Raw genomic sequence first — 15,823 nt, 5'->3', positions numbered from 1 at the left:
ATGTTCACTTTGTCATTTTCACCTCCTGTACCCAAAAATGCAAGTGGGCAGCATTTCATTTAGGCCTTTTCCTCCCCACCACTATTTCTGGTATTGAAAACCTGACCTCACTTTCTTCACCACCATTTACAGGAAAGGTTAGGCACCTTGCCAGCATCCTGTGCACCTCCCTCTCCAGGTAACCATTATTCTGATTTCTAGTCAACTAATCATCTCGTTGCTCCATCCGCGGAAATTTTCCTTAAAATAGCTTGTCCCTTTTTTGAATCAATGAAGATCAATGGAGTTCTAAAGCATGCATCTGTGACTTTTGTTCAGTATTATGTGAAGTATATGCATACTATACTGATACCCACATCACCGAAGCTGTAGTTTTTCACTCCAGTGTCTCTTGTGTGAACAGAGATTGTTGGACACATGGGCATCCAGGATAGGATGTCAACATTGTGGCCCACCAAGCCTTACTGATGCTTGAGGCAAAAGAAACAATCAGTAATACTGCCTTTATTTAAAATCTTGATATTTTGTTGGGTCATGGATGTTTTTCTATATTTTTTATTCCAATGGCTGTTTCACACCTTTATGAAAAAGTCCCTCTCCTCCAACACTGATCTCCAACGCTGTCTCTGAAGAGTCTTCAAATGCCTGTTATTCTATCCCTATTCCTGTAACAGGGTTAACTTTAGCTTTATATTAGTTAGGCCTTGACAGCTGCTAGAGCAAATACTCCTATTTTTCCTAAGCGTCTTGGCTATTATTCACCCTTGGTATTTCCAGAACCACCTTGCTGAACTGGATTAACTCTCCACATTAAAAGAAGTTTTTAAACTTCAAAAATACAATGAATTAGCAAAGCTCTGAAAACGTTTTCTGGTTTTAAAAAGTTCTGTAAATGAAACACCCTGCGGTGGCTCTTTATGTTGAAAGCTGAATTCACTGAAGATCTTCACAGTGTTAACCTACCAATAGCCCTAGGCTTCTTGAAATACTGGCTGGTTTGGTTTATCACACATGAGACAGAACCTGAGACCTACCACCTCATCAGCTATGTGAATGTTTCTTTTCAAACCCTAATTACATTTTAGACCACAATGAAGAATTTATTTTTGCAAAGCAAGGGCATTCACAAAAAGGCCTCCCCAGATGAAGCTGATTTTTCATGAAAAAGAACTGAATGTATGTTTTTCTCATAATAGTCACTATCAATCAATCAAAATAAAAACAGTAAATCAGAAACAGCTCTCCCTAAAGACAAAACACTTTCACTTTTTATAAGAAGACCAAAACAAGTCTTAACAGGTCTACCTGAAGAGATGAACTAAGCTTGTAAGACCTACCACCAGGATGACTGATAGGATCATCTGGCAGATAGATAGTGTGGAAGGCTCATTCTGGTTCTGATTATGTTCAGATAAACATCATCACTTAAACCTATTTAATTATTAGTTCAAAGTAGAGTTGAAGGAATTCCCCTCTCCCAATGAGTCACACTTGTGTGAAGGTGATTCAAATCCAAATCCAGGTAGTTAATATTTCATTACCTTAATGGAATCAAACCATCGGGGAGATTGGGGTAGAGAGAGATAGATGATAGACAGTCTGCTTGGCTTTCTCCCACAAAAGCCCAGAACTAATCACAATGTGCAAGGCTGAAACACGTTTTTGGGGGTGCAATGTAACCCAGGGCCAAATGCTGAAGAAACTTGGCAAATTGCATCTAGAGAAGGGCCTCTCTATCGCTATAACAAATTACTTCACTATGTATCTTCCTCAGTATAAAGTTGAGTTGGATAAACTTACCACCCTCACCATTTAATGACAAGAAAAAAAAAGAGTGACACAATCGAATGAATTAAAAGTTTAATTCTGAACCATTTTTTATAACCGCATTTTCTCTTGAAGCATTGTATCACAGCAGGTTACAACAACTTTGGGATAAAAGGCAACTGGTAAACTGTCCAAAACAAGGTTCCAAATAACACCTCTTACTGATTTACCCTACCCATACATATCCCAAATAAAGTTTTTGATCAAAAACATGAAATAGATCCACCTGCTTATTTTAAGCATATTAAAAAGGAAACTAATTGGACCATTTTCTATTTGTCTATTTTATACAAAAAGGCTACACAATGTTACACTTTATTCAGATTACAATTATTAGAGTGATTATGAATTAGTGTTCTACACCATTACTCAATTCTTAAAAATTAGAAATTGCTGTAGCAGTATTCACTATAACTTAACACTACGAGAGACTTAAACTAACAGTTACTGCAAAAAAAAAAAAAAAAAAAAAATTAAAGAGCTACTTCAAAGCAAGCAAAGTCAGTACCATTACAGATATTAAAAAAAAAAAAAATTTAACAAGCAAGGCTAGGGTTTGATAAATTCCATCTTGTGATCCATTCTTGTGCATTCTTCACTTCTTGAGTCACTCCCAAAATCCATTTGTATTGTTACTCCTCGACCAAAAAGGACCAGAACAAAAAGTTTACTTCAATTGTTCCCATAGGAAACTCAGCTTGGTTAGTGTGTCAGGCACTTTCTGAGATACCAGCCCACCCCTCGAGCCCTCTCAGCAACTCTACAGGCCAATCACAATGCAAGTTCAGACAATACAGCTGTATAAAGAGAGAAAGGCTGCTATTAATGTTTAAAACAGCAAATGTTACTCATTTGAGTATTAAGTTGCAAAAGCTGTGGCAAAAAACATTAAAGTTAATAACTTCCACACATGATCACATAACAACCAGAAATCTGAGAACATTCCGATGTTCCAAGACATCTCCTTTCAAAGTATATACCTGTTTTTGTGGCAGATTTACAAATAGCCTAAATCACTCCCACCCTACCAACCAAGTCTTTCTGAAATTCTGTAGGCAGAGTAAAAGTATTTTACCCAAACTGGCTTTTTAAAACTTCTTACCTAAAGGATGATTTACAGGTCAGTATCAAACCAGGCCAGCTGATTGCTATCACCTGGAGGCAGCCCATCCATGAGGTCCTGGGCATGTCCCAGATCTGGCAGCCCATCAACTGGATAGTCAGCACCAGGGTGGTGGCCACCCATCTCATGTTCCATCATGGGGTCCATACCCAAGGCATCCTGGCCATATCCACCAGAGTGAAAAGAACGATAGCTAGGATCTAGAAGAGTCAGGGTATGAACAAAATAGGCAAGAAGGAAGGCAAAAGAGAGAGGAGAGAAACAGACATAGACATTAACACTGAGGTTAGGGCATCCAAAGTTCAGCAGCAAACTTGTCAGAAAACAATGCTTTCTAGCCTCTTCAACTTCTAGCTTTTTTTAGCCAAGTAATTACTCAGTGCCAGACCACCCATGAGACTACACAAATAACGTCTGTTTCCATCAGAGAGGCACACCAGCAGGGCCTAGTCACATCATTAGTCTAACCCTGAACACACTGCATTTACCCCTGTCAGACTTGGGGTTCCCAAGAAGGAGAAGCAGGAATCTACTGTGTGACCACCTAGGCAATGAGAACTCATGGGAAGGAGGATTAAGACAATAATGAGGTCTGGCAGGTGTAATCTATCTTGACAAAAAGTCCAAGTGACACCAACAAAAGTACTAAGGAAAGTTAAGGCACTATTTCAATGAAACCTCAACATATTTTATCTTAGGGTTGACATGTTATTTGTCACAGTAAGAATCTGCGCTTTAGTGGTTTCATAATTAGGTAGAAGCAGATGAGGTTATAAATGTAAGACAGTTGTAACTGTTACTGGTCTACCCCATCCTCTATGTTCATTACCCAGATGTGAATTCGCTTTTCAAGAAAACCCTGATAATGCAACTATGTAAAAACCCACCCCAGATCTGAGCCTAGAGACAGGAGTTTTCCTGTCTTCCTTGGGTAGCTTGTAGACAAAAGGTATTATGAGTCCTCTGGCCAAAAAGAGAATAAAAAGCCAGGTAAACTGTAACATCCTACACTGCAGAGGCCTAGTAGTAGCATGTATTTGTTGGTGGTGTAATCCTATTGCTATTCATTGTGTGGCTCTGAATTCCCTGTGCTCCGTTAAAGATACTGTTGCTGACTGGAATTTAAGAACTGCTTTTAATTGAAGCCATTACTTTTCTGCCAACACTAGTTTCCCAGATGAGCAAACCAGCTCTTCTGATCAAGTTTTAGAACTTTAGCTTGATCTGGAGTTAATCGAGAAATATGAGACGCATACCATCCTGGCGATATCCAAGGGGTTCTCCCTGGGCACCAATATCAAGTCCAAGATCCGCAGTCTAGATAAACAGGCACAAGGCAAGAAAGAATAAAAAGCAAAATGAAAATTCTCAACTTAAAAGTACACTAATTTTTTTAAAGCATACTTTCAGATTACAAAGGAAACAAGTAACTCCAACATTACACAAATACTTAGAAAATGGAAGTTCTTCAAAACTCCACCCCTCAAAGATACATTTTTTTCTCTTTGCACCTCACATTAAAAATACTCACTGACTTGATCTTTCAACAAATACATATTAAGCACCAACTATGTGCTGCCAGGCACTGTTCTACGTGCTAGAGATATAGCAGTTAAAAAAAAAAAAAACAGGCAAAATGCCTACCCCCAAACAGGAGCTGCTGACAGGATGTGTTGTATGAAAGAAAAGTTTTAGCCTGAGCAGCTGGACAGACAAAGCTGACATCAAGACAGAGAAGACAGTCAAAACAGGTTTGTGGAAGGGGGTAGGTGGAGAAAGTTAAGGGCTCAAGTTGGAACATGTTAATAAGATGCCTATTAAAAACCCAAGTAACACACCACTCACTGGTAATTTGCTCTCCTTTATTTATTTATTTTTTTTTTGAGTTGGAGTCTGGCTCTGTTGCTGAGTGCAGTCTGTTAACTCCTGGGTTCAAGCAATCCTCCTGTCCCAGCCTCCCCAGTAGCTAGGACTATAGGCATCCATCCCCATGCCCAGCTAATTTTTAAATTTTTTTTGTAGAGATGGGGTTTCACTATGTTGCCCAGGCTGATCTTGAACTCCTGGCCTCAAGAGCTGCATCGTTTTAAACCTAATAATCTCTCTTTCCATTCGCTCAACAAATATAATCCACTGTTATGACTGTGTACCATCAGTGATCACTACAGAGTGGATAAAATAAACTTCCAGGGTGGTTCTAGTTTTATTAGAAACAATGTTTCAAAGGACACCTGTACTGAGGACAAATACTGAAGACAAATTCATAGCAGAAAGTCAAATAGAAAAGTTTTATTAAAGTTTAGTAAAAACTACTGACAAACTGTCCTCTAACAGTGTTTAACACTGCCTCTTTCCTTACATCCTTTTGAAAAATCATCTTTAATCTGGTAACATTTTTCATCTTTCTCCCTTATGAATTATAATTTTAAATAGCACAACTTATTTGTAATGATTCTGAACAGGCGCTTTAAAGTTTGTGTTATAGTTCTTCCTTAGGGCAGTTGCTGGACAGCATAAAGAAGAAATACTCAAGCCAGGGAAACATCAATGCAAATGAATGTATACTAAGTGTTTTGAGAGAAGAACAAGCTGCCTTATCCACTCTAGGAAACTACCAGATAAATAACTGCTCACATTTCCCTACCTCATTCCAAGCCATTGGCTCCGTTCTGAAGAGAGAGCTGGTCAGCTCAACTGAAAGCCGTTTCTTGTAATCTTGTGGCTTGTCCTCAGACATTCGGAACAAAACAGCAGCTGCATACGTCGCTAAGAGACAAGGAAAAAAAGGCCCTTGAGGAAAAACTGAGACTTCAATGTACACATCTGCTAAAGGCTTTGGTTCCTTTTTACTTACCCACACCTTCATTCCTAGAGTGAAGTAACTCTGTCAGAGGAGCTGTGGCTCCCTCAGCTTCAATCGCTTCTGCAGCTTCCTTGTCCTGAGCAAGTTCACAGAGGACCCCTGCAGCTACTCTTTGGATGTTTTCAATGGGAGAATAAAGCAGCTAGGGAGAAAACACAAACAAAACCTAATTAAATCTAAAGCTAAAACATGACAAGCCCCCCACTGTGGTGCAAACATTCCGAATTCAGAGTGCAAGAGGCATTCACACTGTAGTAAATAATATTCTCTGAATTTTATGTCCTAGGGTGTTTAATACCCTAGAGCATTGGATTTCCAGAATACTTTTTAGCTATAAACCCTTTCTTCAGAGGCAACTCTAACTGACCTAAGATTTGGAAAATCCAGAATTGGTTGGGGGCCTATGTCCCGCCTCTGGCAGCCCAGGTCAGCTCTCCCCTCTAAAACTAGGCACCCGTAAAAGTGAAATGTGAAATCTCCTCCCTCTTCTCGAGTCTCAATATTTCTCCTACTGACCAAAAAACTGAAGGGAATTTTCATAAAATTAAATATTGGTGCCCCTATTATGGTCCCTAATTTTCTGAAATTTTATTAGTCATTACAATCTGGAAATTTTAGGGACATAAAACCTAGAACACTTAAAAACAACATACCTGCACAAACAATGGAATGGTATTTAGTCCTCTGATTACAATTCGGTTGTGAACATCCCGAGCTAGGATGTGAAGGGCTCCAGTACAACCTTCAACTATTTCTTCCATGCGGACCCCCTCCTGCCAAAAGAAACATGGTTAACAAATAGGGCATTCTCCTCTGTAAAGTTTCTGAACTTGAAAGGCTTTGCATTCTGAGGAATAATTATTAGACTATAATTATTTACATTATATACCCGAAGTTCCCCATAACTTGCAATTCGTTTGGGAATGAAGGAGGATTCCATTAACTTGAATGTCACTGAAAAGAGGCCTCCTGGCAGCACTAATTCAAGGCAGCACCCCTTCCCCATACACAGTGCAACAGAGCTTCCACATAGCACTGAATCCCGAAGACAACTTTCCTACAGTAAGGGCACCAATCATTCTGAGTAAAAGGTATATAAAAAGAGAAGATGAGAAAGTAATGCTCAGACTATGTCAACGTTTTTCCTTTACATGCCCCCTCTATTTTTGTACATCTTCCATGTATTTGGTGAAAACTTTGCCAAGTTTTAGCACCAACTGCTAAAACTAACTGAGTTGCCAGCAGAAAAATCCACTCCTCACTCTTCCAAGACTATTCAGCTGACAGTCTCATGTATAGGAGAAGTTAGCTTTTGCAATATTTAAGTACCATCTGTTTCTCCTGTTTCTGGATTTGAGTTTTAAAAGGGGTTATGATTCTGCTACATTTAGCAGCTTTTATAAATAATTTGATTCTTGCAAGGATACAAAAACTCCTTTTTTCCTAGAAAAGAGATTTAAAATAAAAGATTCCCTCAACATTCTATTAAGTCACCTCATGGAGATGGGCCAATACCAACAGTAATAAATGAAGCAAGCCAAAGCCCCAGTATGAGTACATACACAAAGCAACCAGCAAAATGAGATTCCTAAAATCTGTTCTGGTAGGCTCCATCTTTGTTTTCTAAACTAACCTAATTAAATAAGGTCTTAAAGTCTGAGAAATCAGAAGTATCTTCAGACTATACTTTTAATGAAGCTACTTTTAAGACTCAAACTTTGTATCAAAGCTTCAGGTTGAGACTATTGTGGTTAAGAGTACAGAAATGCTACTACTTATTTTTGAAGTATGTCTATACTATATTCTTAGGTCCATGAAAAAAGTTTAACTCACAGAAAAGATAATAAAATGGACTGCTAAATATTTATTGTCAAAATTTATGATGAGGCAAGGGTAAGAAGCTCTGAAATTACACAGATTTGGTCTCAAATTATGACTCTACCTCTTCCTAAGTGGGCCTTTGTGTAAATTAAATGAGAACACTACATGAAATGCCTAACCCAACCTTTGTAAGACTGACCATGTGAAGGACGTGTCCAAGGAAATATCACTGGGGCCACACTATGCCTTATCTTCTCTGCAGTCATATTTTGTCATCAGCTCTTCAGGAAAAGGGACGGGGAGAACAAATGACCAAAGAAGTTCAGATCTTTGGATCTATGCATTCCTTTTAGACAGCCAGGTATCACTATAAGAATTTACCCACCACAAATTGCTGCTGTGTCCCACCCATGGACGTACGGCGCTGGGTATCCTGATGTGCACGAACAAGCAACTGAACTAGTCGTGGAATGGCACCCTGCTCACGCAAAGGTGCATGATTTGCTGGACAAAGGGCAAGATTTCGAATCAATCCAACAGTAGCCTGAAAAACAGAAGGAAGAATTGGCATACAACTCAACACAATCATTTTCTTAGCCTAAAATTCCCACCACAATAAATCTATTGGGAACAACTAAAAGTAGTTCTGACTACACAAACATTTCAGAATCCTACCCCTATCGCAGCCATACTTCCTACTTACTAAGGAATACAATTCCTATTTATTGATCACTATGCTTAGCCATCCAACGGCTAGAGATGCTTCATTTTCAATTCTGCAACAAAGGTAAATTCTACTTTGACAATTTACCTTTATCAGAGGCCAGTGGGATGGTGGGTGTAAGAGCTTAACCACAACTGGTAGTCCATAGTGAAGGCGAACTGCATTCTGGGCCATCTCTGCTTCTTGGTGTCGGCTGGTCAGATGACGAAGAGCACAGATGGCAGGCTCAGTGATGTCTTCCCTGTCACCAGCCCGAAGGACAGTACGCACAAGAGCCTCTATACCACCCACTTGGCAGACCATCATCTTATTCTTATAATTATTGCAAGTGAGGTTAGAAAGAATTCCAGCTGCACAGGTGACCACATTTATATCATCTGAACCCAGAAGCTGAACAAGAGTCCCAAGGAGACCTTCCATCCCTTCCTATGAAGATAAAAACAAATGGTCAGTACAAGCACATACTCATCTTGACTCTATTCCCATGGCGTCAATTTACTCAGAATTTACCTGTTTAGTTGCAGCATCTGAAAGATTCCTGAGAGTCCAAAGACAGTTCTGAACAAGACGTTGACTTGGATCTGTCAGGTGAAGTCCTAAAGCTTGCATTCCACCTAGAAAATTAAAAAGGATGTAAGACCCTAGTCATTAGCTAGAAGTTGCTATCAATCCTAAATATATTTTCTAGTCTTAGAAGGTGTCCTTCTTTATTTCCAGAGTTTACTTCCTTTTACCTAAGTATTTGTTTTCCTCTCATTTTCTAGAATGTTGCTCAGTTTCCCTCGTTTTGCCAGTTCACATCGCTAGTGACAAATTGTCAAATAGCTACTGTTCCTTTCCTAAGCCGAAGAAGTCTTTGTTATCTCCACTATCCCCCTTAGGTAATATATTTTTTTTTGAGACGGAGTCTCGCTCTGTCGCCCAGGCTGGAGTGCAGTGGCACAATCTCGGCTCCCTGCAACCTCTGCCTCCCGGGTTCATGCCATTCTCCTGCCTCAGCCTCCCGAGCAACTGGGACTACAGGCACCCGGCTAATTTTTTATATTTTTTAGTAGAGACAGGGTTTCACCATGTTAGCCAGGATGGTCTCGATCACCTGACCTTGTGATCCGCCTGCCTTGGCCTCCCAAAGCGCTGAGATTACAGGCATGAGAGCCACCACGCCCAGCGGTAATATTCTTATTAATTTCTTTTCATCCATTCAATCATTTCAAAAATATTTATTCACTATCAGGTCCTGTTCTGAGCTGGAGATAGACCAGTGAGCAAAAATATTCAAAAGTTCCTACCCTCAGAACTTATGATCTAGTTGGAAGAGGCAGACAACAAATATACAATAAACTAAAACCATACAGTAGGTCAGATGATATTAAAGGGCTATGGAGAAAAACAATGGAGTGGGGCTGCAATTTTAAGTAATTAGGTCACCTCACTGTGAAGGTGACATCTGACTAAAGACCTAAAGAAGCTAGGTAAATTTCTGGGGTAAGAACAATCCAGAAAGTCGGCATGAAAACACTTTACTGCCAGGGACTTTATACAGTTCACTGACTGCAATACATGTGTTCCAAGGTTCACGACCTTCCAATCCTTTAGGACCCTTAAATGGGGGACATTTACTCTGGCAAAGGAGTATAAATGGAAACCCAATGCCCACATACTAGATTAACTTCACCCCTCCATCTTCAACTTAAACCACTTCTAAATGCAGTAAGAGATACTTTTCCTTGTCTCCTTCATCTTTTAGGTCTGTTTTATTTCCTCAGATGAAGTCTATTTGCTGTAATTCTTACGGTACCCTGCACTTCTCCTTCATAGTATAAGTTAGTCCACTTTCCCTACAAGACAAAGATCACCTCTATTGGGTTCCTTTTTCATAGTAGCTCCAGCTACTAATAGAAGGATCTGCATAAGATTGATACTCAGGATGCTCAGTATTTGTGAAATGACTACCTTCTTTCCCCTCATTAAGACTTCATTCCCTCCCTTTACATAACTATTAACTCTGAGAATGGATTTTAACCCCAGATGTCCATCAGAATGGCCTACAGAGACTTTAAAACACACACATTCTGTTTCAGCAGTTCTAGGGTAAAAAAAGTCCCATGCAGATGACTCTGTGGCATCTCTATCTCCCGTTCCCTGCTGCCCTTACCCCTATATACTAAAAGGGAAACTTCCAAATCTCTAGCCTGTCTCTCTTGCATTCTCTAGTACCTTACATTTCCAGCTACCTACTGACCTTTTAGTCACTTTAAGTCAGCTTCGTTTTTTTTTTTTTTTTTTTTTGAGATGGTGTCGCTTAGGCTGGAGTGCAGTGGCGCGATCTTGGCTCACTGCAAGCTCCGCCTCCCGGGTTCATGCCATTCTCCTTCTCCTGCCTCAGCCTCCCCAGTAGCTGGGACTACAGGCGCCCACCACCATGCCTGGCTAAATGGCTAATTTTTTGTATTTTTAGTAGAGACGAGGTTTCACCGTGTTAGCCAGGATGCCTCGATCTGACCTGGTGATCCACCTGCCTCAGCCTCCCAAAGTGCTGGGATTACAGGCGTGAGCCACCACGCCCGGCCTAAGTCAGCTTCTTAAATTATTATGTTCAAAAATTAAGGATGCCTTCTGAGGGTTCCATTTATCTTCATGGTACCAATACTGTCCCCTCCACAAACCATTTTTGGTTGCTCCCTTAGCTCCTATATTATTACATTCTGTGATTCTTTCAGACATCTCAGACATTTGCCCTTAGCTATTTAGTTCTAAAACCAAACTATTTGATTCCTAAAAGCCTATAACATCTCAGCAGTCTGGTCTTCTACCTTTTGGTCATTCAAACTGTTAATCTAAACAATGCTATTATTAATATTTTAAACACACCACTGTGATGCTTTGCTATTGATCAACAACCATCAAAAGTGTCTCGGCATCCTTTTAAGATAGCAGACAATACTTTAGTATAACCCCGAGAAACCGTTTAGAATTTGGATCCCACCTAGCCTTCCAAACTGACCAAGTATTCTGTATCTATGGCTCCAAAGCTGGAATAAAGCATGAATAAACTCCATGAGTAGTAAACATCTTATAGGAACCTAGAAAGTCCTGCATGTTATGGCTCTGCTTACCTAACCTCAACCTCATACCAGGCCATCCACCTCATTACTTACTAAGTTCTGTTTACACAGACCTTCTCTTCAGCACCTGGATCTCCACAATCTCTTTCCTTCTAAGGCAAGCTTGTCCAACCTGCAGCCCATGGGCCACGTGGCCCAGGACAGCTCTGAATGTAGCCCAACACAAATTCGTAAACTTTCTTAAAACATTATGAGATTCTTTTGCAATTTTTTGTTTGTTTGTTTTAGCTCATCAGCTATCATTAGTGTATTTGGTGTGTAGTCCAAGACAATTACTCTTCTTCCAATGTGGCCCAGGGGAGCCAAAAGACTGGATACCCCTGGTTCTAAAGACACAGCACATGGTGTTCCTTTTCTCTACCTGGAAAACATTTAACCCTCACTTCTCATACAGACAAGAGAAAGGTTCCTTCTCATCCTGCAGTCCCACTTATCCCCTTTTCAAGGAGACCCTTTCCCTCTCATCTAATTAGACAATTCCCCTCCCCATTAATTCTTATCACTATTTGCTGTTCACTTCTCCCATAACACTCATTCTAATTTATGATCACATATTTTTAAATACTTTTGTCACCTTCACAAGACTATAAAAACAAGCACTGTTGTGTTACCCAATGTATACCATGTGCCTATTCCATTTCTTAAAATACATTAGATGCTATGTTCAGAATAAACAAATGAATATAAGAATAACCTGGAAGAAAAAATTCCTAGGCTTCCGGTCCCATACAAGTCCAGCTATCTACAGACCTCCCTGTCACTTCAAATAAACACTATGAGATCTTGATATAAAAATTAACACTCCAGGGATTCTGACTAAATAAATCTCAAAATCTGTATTTTTAGCCTACATTACAGGTTACTGCTGGAACAGCTGACAGAATTTACATCCCCTCATTCTGTATGAACTCAGCCACATTTGTCTATCCCCAAGCCTATGGCTCCACTGCCAGCAGTTACCTGGAGCAATCATAATGTCTTTCTCTCTCATAAAATCCCAGGTAAAATTACTCTCAATAAGTGGGAAAAATAAGTGTTGCCAGCCCTATACTTTACTCCCAACATTTCCTTCCATTAAATGCCTTTATATTTTTCCCTCTTTCAATACTGATTTGAAGCTTGCTTTGAAATTCCGGGTAAATGTTGTTAGGCGGGTTACTGAAAGGAGAAAAAATGCTAGGTAGCTAAAGAGTATTTTCATGACACACACACACTCCAAGAGGCCCTAGTACAAACCATCTATTCTTTTCCCCAATTGCCAACATACACAAGATACAAAGTACCACATACAAGTTGCCTCCTTAAAAATACTCAGAATAGAAAAAAATTGTTTCTCATACTTAGATGATATCTATTCACTGAGAATACAGAATATCAGGGCAAAACACTGGTCATAATCAGGCAAGAGAAAGAAAATGCATACAAATAGGAAGTCTGTTTGCAAACAATATGATTCTATACCTAGAAAACCCCATAATTTCTGCCCAAAAGCTCCTTGATCCAATAAACTTCAGCAAAGTTTCAGGATATAAAAATCAATGTACAGAAGTCAGAAACATTTCTATACACTAACAACATCCAAGCTACAAGCCAAATCAAGATTGCAATCCCATTTACAAAAGCCACAAAAAGAATAAAATACCTAGGAATACAGCTAACCAGGGAGGTGAAAGATCTCTACAATAAGAATTACAAAACTCTGCTCAAAGAAATCAGAGATGACACCAACAAATGAAAAGACATTCTATTTCATGGATAGGAAGAATCAATATTGTTAAAATGGCCATACTGCCCAAAGCAATTCACAGATTCAGTGCTATTCCTATCAAACTACCAATGGCATTCTTCACAGAATTAAAAATATATATATATTTAAAAATTCACATGAACCCAAAAAAGAGCCTGAATAGCCAAGGCAATCCTAGGCAATAAGAACAAAACTGGAGGAATCACTTTACCTAACTTCAAGCTATACTGTTAATACAAGGTTACAGTCACAGCATGGTACTGGTATAAAAACAGACACACCGACCAATAGAACAGAATAGTGAGCTCACAAATAAGGCTGCACACCTAAGAAGTCAACAAAAACAAGCAATGGGGAAATGACTCCCTATTCAATAAATGGTGCTGAGATAACTCGCTAGCCACATCCAAGATCGAAACTGCACCCCATCCTTACATGATGTATAAAAATCAACTCAAAATGGATTAAAGACTTAAATATAAAACTTAAAACTGTAAAAACTCTGCCAAGATAACCTAAGAAATACCATTCAGGACATAAGACCTGTCAAAGATTTCATGACGAAGATGCCAAGAGAAACTGCAACAAAAACAAAAACTGACAAATGGGACAGTATAAAGAGCTTCTGCACAGCAAAAGAAATCAACAGAGTAAACAGACAACCTACAGAATGGGAGAAAGTATTGGCAAACTATGCATCTGACAAAAGTCTAATATCCAGACTTTACAATAAACTTAAATTAACAAGCAAAAAACAAACAACTCCATTAAAAGTGGGCAAAGGACATGAACACTTTTCAAAAGAAGACCTACAAGTGGCCAAGAATCATATGAAGAAAAGCTCAACATCACTGATCATTAGAGAAATGCAAATCAAAACCACAATGAGATACCATCTCACACCAGTCAGAATGGCTACTAATAAAAAGTAAAAAAATGACAGATGCTGGTGAGGTTGCTTAGAAAAGAGAATGCTTATACCCTGCTGGTGGGAAAGTAAATTAGTTCAGCCATTGTGGAAAGCAATTTGGTGATTTCTCAAAAAACTCAAGATACAATTACCATTCAACCCAGCAATCCTATTATTAGGTATATGCCCAAAGAAAAAGAAATCTTCTACCATAAAGACACATGCACGCATATGTTCACTGCAGCATTATTCACAATAGCAAAGATACGGAATTAACCTAAATGCCCATCAATGGTAGACTGGATAAAGAAAATGTGGTACATATATACTATGGAATACTGTGCAGCCATAAAAAAAAGACCAAGATGTCTTCCACAGCAACACGGATGGAGCTGGAGGCCATTATCCTAAGCAAACTAACACAGGAACAGAAGACCAAATACCACATGTTCTCACTTATAAGTGGGAGGTAAACACTGAGTACCCCTGGGCATAAAGAAGGGAACAACAGACACTGGGGCCTACTTAAGGGTGGGAGGTAAAGAACTGAAAAAGTACCTATTGAGTACAATACTTACTGCCTGAGTGACAAAATAATCTGCACACCAAACCCCTGTGACATGCAATTTACCTATATAACAAGCCTGCACATTACCCTGTACCTAAAAGTTAAAACAAAACAAAAAACACTGCTCATGAGCATCTACTAATAAAGCAATCACTTTATTACATAAAACTGTACTGTATTAGAATTTGTCATTTCTCCTATAAATTCACAGGTCTGTTAGCAAATCTTAGGTTTACTCAAAACTGAAATTACAAACAAATTTTATTAAGCAAAATATATGCCATCATTGATGGATAATAAGAACTCTATCTAAACTAGCCTTAAATATTTAGCTACAATCCAGATGACAGGTACTTGAATGTAATCTTGGCTGCAAATTGAATAGGACCATCTATTTTCAGTCGTTAAAGTTCTACCACCTTTTCCTAAGAAAAGTAATCTAATTAGAACTGCAGATGCTGTACACAAGACTCAGAATAGATACATATACTTACCAGCTTCTACAATAGCTGGCTTATTACTAGAGCAGACGGATAGCACCTTCAGCACTCTGCTTGTGGTCCACAGTAGTTTCTCATAAGTATAGGTCCTCATTATATTTACTAAAGCTTGGGGTCCACCACTAGCCAGTATGATCAGCTAGAAAGATATATACATATCTTGTTAGTCATGGAATCTTGATCACATGTCTGAGAAGAGCCATATTACCAACATATTTTATTATACAAGAATTTCAGCCAGCTTGTCATTGGACCTAAATGTATCCCTGGACCCCATCACTCTGACCCCCATACTGGGGCCCTATCCAACTTGTCCTTTTAAAGCATTCCACTCAAATTCAGACATCCCAGTCCTCCCAAGAATGTATCAGTTTTGGCCCAATTTCCTTCTTCCCATACTGATCATAGCAGAAGAAAAAAATTTAGAAACCATGTTGGCAGGCAAGATTAATGCCCTAAGATGAAAGTTATATCAAAACTGATTCACTGAAAATTTGAACCAGAACTGGCACTTAAAACTCCTTATCACTTGGCCCTTTAATTTTCCTAATTATATCCACCTTAAAAAGAGATACCATAAAATGATCATTCACTCTTGTCCTTTCATCCCCTGTG

The 15,823-nt window shown here is 39.1% G+C and overlaps 1 protein-coding gene across 3 annotated transcripts in view; it reads right to left on the bottom strand.

Moving 5' to 3' along the window:
* Positions 1–1,845: 1,845 nt before the first annotated feature.
* The window catches only part of CTNNB1 (catenin beta 1), a 40,997-nt gene continuing 27,019 nt past the window's right edge, over positions 1,846–15,823 (bottom strand). Inside the window, 10 exon segments of one of the 3 annotated variants that reach the window (NM_001257918.1) lie at positions 1,846–2,624; positions 2,930–3,150; positions 4,207–4,267; positions 5,595–5,716; positions 5,805–5,955; positions 6,467–6,586; positions 8,020–8,178; positions 8,446–8,784; positions 8,869–8,972; positions 15,203–15,347. In NM_001257918.1, the coding sequence (NP_001244847.1) occupies positions 2,942–3,150; positions 4,207–4,267; positions 5,595–5,716; positions 5,805–5,955; positions 6,467–6,586; positions 8,020–8,178; positions 8,446–8,784; positions 8,869–8,972; positions 15,203–15,347 (1,410 nt within the window). In that variant the 3' untranslated portion in view covers positions 1,846–2,624; positions 2,930–2,941. 3 annotated transcript variants of the gene reach the window in all.

Source organism: Macaca mulatta, chromosome 2 (genome assembly GCF_049350105.2).
Source record: "Macaca mulatta isolate MMU2019108-1 chromosome 2, T2T-MMU8v2.0, whole genome shotgun sequence".
NCBI classification, from domain to species: Eukaryota; Metazoa; Chordata; class Mammalia; order Primates; family Cercopithecidae; genus Macaca; species Macaca mulatta.
The sequence above is the reverse complement of the archived record's forward strand: the minus strand, read 5'-3'. Positions and strand labels throughout refer to the sequence as shown.